Source organism: Opisthocomus hoazin, chromosome 8, assembly GCF_030867145.1.
Source record: "Opisthocomus hoazin isolate bOpiHoa1 chromosome 8, bOpiHoa1.hap1, whole genome shotgun sequence".
Taxonomy (NCBI): Eukaryota; Metazoa; Chordata; class Aves; order Opisthocomiformes; family Opisthocomidae; genus Opisthocomus; species Opisthocomus hoazin.
In genome coordinates, this window is record NC_134421.1 from 14,718,331 (window position 1) to 14,726,315 (window position 7,985).

The following is a 7,985-nucleotide window of genomic DNA, read 5'->3' on the forward strand; positions in this document are numbered from 1 at the left end:
CAACGCGCTGTGCTGCTGCTGCGACCCGAGGCCCCTTGCATACCCCACCTCACCATAACTAAGCAAAGGGCTTGCTCTCACCAGCCCTTAGTCAGGAAGTGCTTCTCTCAGCTCCGAGGCGCCGGGTGTAGGCTGTCATTTTGCGTCGTCAAGTCCGGTAACCAGGTCCTGACCCTGTGGTGACATCTGAGTGCCCTTAGTCCCCCGGCTCAGGCAGATGCCACGTGCATGGACTGGCACCGCAGGCTGTGGTGCAGCCAGATACTTACGACCTTTTCACATTCTCCAGCTCCCCCACTTCTCACTGGAGTGCTGTAAAGCCAGGAGCAAACACACGACACTGGTGCAGGAATTTTTATTTTCTGAGAAACACATATTTTACTTCCCAGTGCAACAGAACTTTGGAGGCATAGCAGTGGCTGCCAGAAATCTACAGATCGCAGGGAATACTGCTCCTCATAGTTTTGCTAACGTGAATTTAGCAGCTAATGCAAGTTTCCAAGCTGGCAGACCCTGGAGACTGACTGGCTGCATTTGCCTGCACAAAGCAAGACTGGAAGCTGTCCACAGTAACCTGCTAACAGTTTCACCTGTGGGAGGAGTGGGACACTGTGCCTCTGCTTTCCATCCTGACACCCCTTTCATATCGTTTGAGTTATCCCTTCACCTTCTCGTTCACCACACTCCTCAACACTCCCCTCATACCTCCACATCCCTTCATCTCTGGCCATGCCACTCCCCTCTCAGATGAGACTAGGTTTTGGGGAGGGGGAAAGAAGAAGCGGATAGCGTTAGGCAGCAGCTCACAGATAACTGCTTACATTATTTTTCCTAAGAAAGCAGATTATTTTTCTTGTATACATGAAGCCAGGAAACAACGGTTTATCACGGATATCACTCTGAGTGCCTCTACAGTGCCTGGAGACACTCTTGGCCTCTCATCACAGCTTTCCCACGTGTCTTGGGTGGCCAGTTGTGAGATGTCCAAAACAGTGCTGGGGAAGCTACTCTAAGATGCACGGCCAGGCCTCCATCGTGGTGTCCCTCTGTGCGTATGTGCTAACCCTGGAAACCGAACTCCTTGTACTTGCTGGCCATATCATTTCGGAACAGCTCCAAGGCCTTCTTCATCGCAGCCTGGGAATCAGCCCCAAAGTCTGCAGAATGTTTTTCAGCAATGACCTTGATAATGACTTCAGAAATGAACTGTGAGGAAGGAAAGAGAGAAAAACAGAAGGGACAGTCAAAGTTTATTTTCAGAAAAGCCAGGCTAAGAAATAGGTTGCAGAGCCTGGAAATATCTCCGAGCTAATTCAGTAGCCCTTCCCGCAGTCTCTGGAGAGACAGTGAGGTCTAGCTTGCAAGGAGCCTGGGCTGGGCAGGAGAACTGGGCTCTATTCCTAGCTCTGATGCTGATCTGCTTCATGACCTTGAGTAGACCGCGGCCCTTCCCACTCTTTGTCTGTCTCATCCATTGAGGCTGAAAATTGATGCCCTGTGTTTGCACAACACTTAGTTTTGTGGGTCTTGGTCTCCAATGGATCCTCCAGGACTTATTCTAAAATTGTACGTCCCTTGTGTCCAGCCACTGACAGTTCTTATGTAATGTAGTTTCCCAGGCATGCAGACGCTGCATGGGCCGGTTTATTATTGTCAAGGGTTGCTCAGACTGCATGTGGTGTTTGGAATGGAAAATCTAAACTTGGAGGGTCACATACCACTCGCATACCATGAGCCCTTTCTGTGCCTCCTCCTGCCTGTACACAGAGACCTCGGACTTGAGGGAGAGCTCACTGAAGTCCAACCAACCATCCGTCAATAAAAGTGCAACTCTCACCAGCTGTCTTGCACACATTCACTACACAATAGACACCAGCATTCCATGCCCTTTTTCATACCTCCAGATATTTGACAGGGATTTTGTGCTTGGTGGCGTGGGTTTGAGCCAGGGGCTTCAACTCCGACTCATGATTACCCTTCAGCTTCAGGATTTTGCCCAGCTGGGTGAGGACAGTAACTCCATGTTTCTTCAGATCTTCAGAGCCCTTCATCTGATCAGGGGTCTTCAGGCCTTTGAACCTTTCAAAGCGATCCAAGGTCTCAGGGTGATCCTGAAAGAGCCTGTGGACAGAAGTAGAGGGATTTGTGAGACTTGAAAGAGCTGTCATCCAGACCAGAGCTGAGGTCTGGCTGCTCCAGGTGTTGCAGAGTATTTGGACAGGCAGAGGTGTGATAACCCACTTCCCTCCTCAGAGAAATCTCTTAGTTAGTCCCTGCTAGTGGAGGCTACTTTAACATGGGAACTCTGACACTTTAGATCTTTTCCAAATTACCACCATTCAAAATCACTCCTTTTAGCATGTGTATAAGCCAGGGAAGCATCTGACCCTACTCTGAAACTGGTTTAAGTGTTTTTCATCCTTCTTCTGGTAGGTTGTTCCGCAGCTCGGCCCAGCTGCCAGCAGTGTGGTTCCTCCATCGGGAACTGCAGTAACTCCGAGAGTCCTTGGGAGCAAGTGGGTAACAGGAGCCTTCAGGCCTGCCAATGCCGTGCCATACATAGGCACTCTGATCCCAAAGTGGAAATGAAATCAAGAAGGTGGAAGGGTGGCTAGAACCCAGGCTAGTGTTGTCCCCTGCCGGCTTCCTCTCTGCTGCATTTCCAAGAGACAGGATGCGGACACCGCTGGCAACCAAACTGGAGGAAATTTCACTCTTTTCCACGCCAGAGTACTAGAGCTGGGGTGCAAAGGGGACGCTGCCTATCCTGGTTATTAGGAGCAGTCTAATAATTAGGTATTGAGAGACATGAGCTCCCTGGCACAAGTTTATTTTCAGGTATTATACCCTCTGACGGGCACAATCCGACTAGTTGAAGCACCAGCAAAAGCAATGGCTGTCTGCACAGCCAAGGCCATACAGCTCACATCCATGAAGTGGTTCACCCAAGTTCACTGCAGCAGCGTCTGGCACTCCAGCCCAGGACCTCAGCCACCAACCCAGCCTCTCTCTCCTGGTTGCACACTTGCTCTGCCCTCAGAAGGGTGCTGGTGCTGGGACTACTGGGGCTTGCATCCCATCTAGAACTGGACATTCCTCCTAAGTACGTTACCATGAGCGCCAGACTCTCCACTGTAAACGTAAGTATAGGTTAAACTGCACTAACAAATACCTTAAGCGCCTGGAAAACACAAGCTGTTCTGCGGCAAAAAGATTCTGTAAATGAGTGACCAGTCTTTGCTGGTGTTTCATTTCAAAGGTCTCCAAAGGCTTTCTGTACTCTGCCAGGTGCTAAGCACACCACCATCGGCCTTTCCTTTTTTCCCGTATCTTTCCATGACACAGGTTGTGTCCCACCCAGAGAAATGAAAAAACCTTGCACCTTGAAATGGGATGGAGTTATTTCTAAAAATCTCCCTCCGTCCTCTCTGGCTATGGCTGAATCATGTCTGCCAGACACAATATACTCCCGAGACTCTTAAAAGTTCTTTCAAGGAGTATTTTTTTGTTTCCTTTGGAAACCATCCAGCTGAATTGGTATTTTCGAAACGTATTCCCAGGACACGACATCTACCTAAGAAGTCTTTAACAATGCACACACAGACACATTTCTAAACTAAGAGCTGCTGGGCTTCTCCTGCCTCTCTCCTTCCCCAGAAACCCCTTCAAGGAACAAGAAATGACCTGGGCTGGCTGGGGAGCGCAAAATCACAGGGGAGAGCAGTGTCATCTATTTATTTAATGCCATGCTCTGCCCTACAACAGCTGTAAGAAAAATGGTATTATCTTTTCGGCTGGAAACTGCTTTTAGTGTCTTGTGGCGCGTCCAGAGCCAAAGTAGCCATCTCACAGAGATGGACTGGTGGGGAGGGCTTGGGTTCCTGCTGCCCCTCCGGCATGCTTGCTCTGGACCGCATGACAGCAAAGCCACCACATTGCCACCCAGCTGCCCCTATCCCTCCCCGCCCTTCACATGGCAGCAGAGTTGGGCCATGATAAAAAAGGTAAATAAAACAGCTCTCTGCTTTGGCTTGTCTTTGAAAAAGCTTTAAATGGACAGTGGATTTGCCCAGTGGTGTGGGCTCCTTCCTTTAGACATGCTTAAGATGGGGCTCCCCCCCAGGGGCGAGTGCCACATCCCCACTGCTCTCCTCAGTGCCCATACCCTTCCAGCACATCGTACTAAGCACAGGCTGAGGGGAAGATCTGGAGAGAGTCTCCTCCAAGTCTGCATTCCTGCTGGTCTTTAAGGACAGGCTAGGATCCAATGCCCACCCAACGTTGTTTCCCACTCTGCAGCCCTGAGATCCCTTCCAGGTTGCATTTCTGTGACCTGCTGCTGGTGCCCGGGGTGTTCCCCACTCAGGGGGCCAGGTCCGCAAGCATGGGGGCAAGGGTCCTCTCAGATGGAGACCTCACGAGTGCTCCCACTCTGACCCCAGAATCACAGAGGAGGGAAGCAGGGGGAAGGATGTGTCTTGTTTCACACCCAGACCCCCAGTTCATCATCAGGAAGAAGGCAAGTGTTATCACCCAGATTTCTGGCCAAAAAGCAGGATGGGCAGGGCTCTGCCAGGCAATACTGAGGTGGGGAGAGGGAAACACTCAGGTACTTCACAGCTAATTTTACTGAAATCATAGATTCCGAGAAAATTGTCACAGAGGTTATTTTCCTCTCCTCTCCTTCCCTGCCTCCCCAGATCCTTGCTGCAGAGCATCTGAAGACCCAGGGCACACAATTCGCTCCAGAATTTCTCGACTGGGTGCTTGGGCCATGAGGATCCAAAGCAGAGCTTTGCCAGCAGAAGCAGAAGGAGTGACAAAGTCCCATCGTCTTTTGAGAGCAGCACTGGCCTGCTTCTGCACCCATAGACAGATGGAGAGACAGAAGCACGGCCGCTTTACACAGCGAGTAATTTTTAACCCAGAAACCATAGAAATGGAAAACACACCACGCTACAACAAAGAAAACAGACTGTTGAAATAAACACTGCCAAACACGAGCCCCCGTACTAAACATACACCTTCTTTGGTCTCTCACCAAAAGCCCTCAGCTTTACCCTCAGGACGGAAGCTTCTTGCCTACCTGATCAAAACCGCGTGCCCGTGGCCAGGGAGGTCAGTCTCCACCTTTCCCCAGATACTCAGGACGTGCTGCCATTCCTGATCACTGAGCCCCATGGTTCACCGAAGGCAGGTCCCGAGCCCTCCCCGCAGCCGTTTGCCTTTCCCCAAAGGGTGGCTGGAGAGCTCACCCGTGGCATTTATAGCCCCTGCTCACAGACCTACACCTGTTAATCATCAGCTGGACATCTTGGTCTCTTTCAGGCTTGTCTAACCTAATCAGTCTTCCTATTTTTTTCTAGGAAGCTATTTTGGGTCAGGTGCTATTGTGGGTGCCACTGATGGCATCATTTCTGCTTTTCGTATTGGACTGGCGCATGTCCCACTCTAGACAGAAAGGGCACTGCCGAAACACAGTGCCAGGAGCCTGTCCCGGGTGCCCAAGGTCCCGGAGACATTGTCAAGCTGTATGGCAGGAGATTCCTGAAGAGCACTGTCATCTGCAAGGCCACTCCGCCTCCCTCACCGCTGGCCTGCCAAGGGCAGGCAGGAGAAGAGGCAGGCATTGCTGGTAGCGTCGGCTCCACTGCTTTAAAAGCCTTTTCTTTCCCGTGCTGAGCTCACTCTCCTTTTCTGCTGGGGTAATGCGCACCGTTTACTGATGGAGAAGAGCACAGGGCTAGAAGAGACGCGGCCTTAAGAGCTAACCATACCCAAAGGGCCCAGGCATCTCCCCAGCCTCTGCAGGAGGGAGGAAGCGGACAAAAGCTATAAGGGAGCCAGTCACCCCACACCTGCCCACGGGGTCCTTCTGCCTGCCTCTCTGGGGAACGCTCAGGTTTAGCCGCTGGCTGAGCCTGGATACCGGGGCCAACAGACGTACAGCTGAGCCAGGAGGGCAATTTCCAGCAGGCCAGAGACACAAGGACACAGCAGGGCTTCACTCAACATGCACCCAGCCAGGGGTTAAGGTCTCTGGCTGCCTCTGTCAAGCCAAACATCAGTGGCAGGAGGAAAAGCCACCAGGCTGACAGGCAATGTGGGTATGTTTTGGGACACCTCCCAGCCTTTCTCCTCCAGCCGTGTCAGGACTGATAACTTCCTGGCACACTAACGGGGTGATCAATCCCTTCCAGGGGGTGAGCACAGTCAGAGCGCAGCCCGATAACAAAGCCCAGCTCGTGCTGCTGTCCAGAAGCAGGTACCTACCTCTGGATGTGTCCAAAGGGGCAACACACTGCGGGCCTTGGCAGGCATGAGTCATCACAGAATCATTTAGGTTGGAAAAGACCTGTAAGATCATCAAGTCCAACCATCAACCTAGCACTGCTGAGCTCACCACTAAACCATGTCCCTAAGGACCACATCTACACGTCTTCTAAATACCTCCAGGGATGGTGACTCAACCACTTCCCTGGGAAGCCAGTTCCAGTGCTTGACAACCCTTGTCAAGGAAGGGCTGAAGACACCTGCCTCGGGGGAACAGCATGCAACCCCACCACAGTGCTGCAGGACCTGAGGTGCATCACTGCCTCTGCACCCATCCGCTCTCTGCAACGTGGGAACAGTCTCCCTGCTCCAAGCTTGCAAGGACAGAGAAGCGCCCACAGGCAAGGGTAATCAGGCAGTGAGGAGGACTGAAGCACAGAGCCTCACGCCCCTTGGGAACACACAGGTTTAAGGGGAATAGTTTGGGGTAAGAACGGTGGCAAAAACCAAATGGAGGTGTCTGCTGCTGTCCAAGCCTAAATGTAAGGGAATTTCGGCCATTACGCGTTGCAAGCGTCTGTCAACCAAGTCAGCCTGCAACCCTACAATCCTCCCTGTCTCTCTACTTCACGCACCAACTTGCTTCACATCCAAAAATCCACATCCTAAACACTTCAAGGCCAAGATTTCACCCTGATTTACCTGTGCAGACACCAGGGCACTACCAATTACCCAAACTAAGCTAAAATGATGGAAGAAAGCTTGGAACTCCTCTGAATCATTCCTTGTGTTGTTCTCCACAGCCCAGAGCTGAGATGGCAAAGATCGCATTCCTGCAGCCTCACTACCCAAGGACTTCTAGCAGTAACCAAGCATTTGCACCATCCCAGGCTTGGCCTTGGGCAGGATCCTGAATACTGACCTTACTGTTTTACACGCATTTTGGACGTGACAGGAATGTGCTCCTGGTACATGAGAGGCTGCTGCTTGTCCACCGAGCTCTGTCATATTCCCCAAGCTGGAACAGCTTATGGAGTTGCCATAATAACTTCATCTGAAGTTGGTCGACTCTCTGCTCTCTGTAGCTTTCCCCAGGGCTGTGAAGTCAACAGTCTTGGTAGGGACATAAACATTAAACAGTCAGAAGGCTTAAAAAGAGTATGGGATTCCATATCGCTTTGGATTTTTTTTACAAGTGAAGTAGTAATGAAATGAAATCATAAGCTCTTCTCCCTAGAGCTTAAATAGATAGTCTACAGAAATACTAAAGGCTTTATGGAACACCAGCCCTGCAGCCACCAGAAGGACGCAACATTTCAGCATCTACGGGCCTCTCCTCTCCCCCCCAGGGCAAAACCCGTCGGTATCACCCGCGTAACCACCTCCACAGAGGCAGAGGGTTGACGTGTTGGCCGCCCCGGCTCACGGAGAAGGACCCGTCACGTTTCGGACAACGCTGGCCGCGGCAGAGCCGAGCTGACACGCGTGGCCGCGCGTGAAGCGGGGCCACGTTTTGAGGTGCATCGCTGGGGTGATGCGGGTACAAACCCCCCCCCCCCCGGGCGGGGGGGACGGAGGCCACCCGCAGCGGGTACGCGCCCGGGGCTGCCCCCGCCCGGGGCTCCGTCGGCCAGGGCTTGCTACCATCTAGTGGCCACGGGAGAGAGAGCCGAGGGCCGGGGGCCGGGGCCGAGCCGCTGCCGGGGGCTGGG

General features: G+C 52.2%; 1 protein-coding gene across 1 annotated transcript; it reads right to left on the reverse strand.

Moving 5' to 3' along the window:
• Positions 1-339: 339 nt before the first annotated feature.
• MB (myoglobin) lies at positions 340-5,253 on the reverse strand. The gene is made up of 3 exons (XM_009944031.2): positions 5,087-5,253; positions 1,899-2,121; positions 340-1,206 (listed from the first exon to the last, which is right to left on the reverse strand). The coding sequence occupies exons 1-3, from the start codon at positions 5,179-5,181 to the stop codon at positions 1,060-1,062; spliced, it is 465 nt and encodes a 154-aa protein (XP_009942333.1). The 5' UTR covers positions 5,182-5,253; the 3' UTR covers positions 340-1,059.
• Positions 5,254-7,985: the final 2,732 nt, after the last annotated feature.

Excerpts from the sequence above, each read along its gene's own strand:
- MB (XM_009944031.2), bottom strand. The coding sequence starts at position 5,181 with ATGGGGCTCAGTGATCAGGAATGGCAGCACGTCCTGAGTATCTGGGGA. Across the intron at positions 2,122-5,086 it reads GGGCACGCGGTTTTGATCAG|GCTCTTTCAGGATCACCCTG; the intron begins GTAGGCAAGAAG and ends TTCTGTCCACAG. Across the intron at positions 1,207-1,898 it reads TCCCTGTCAAATATCTGGAG|TTCATTTCTGAAGTCATTAT; the intron begins GTATGAAAAAGG and ends CCTTCCTCACAG.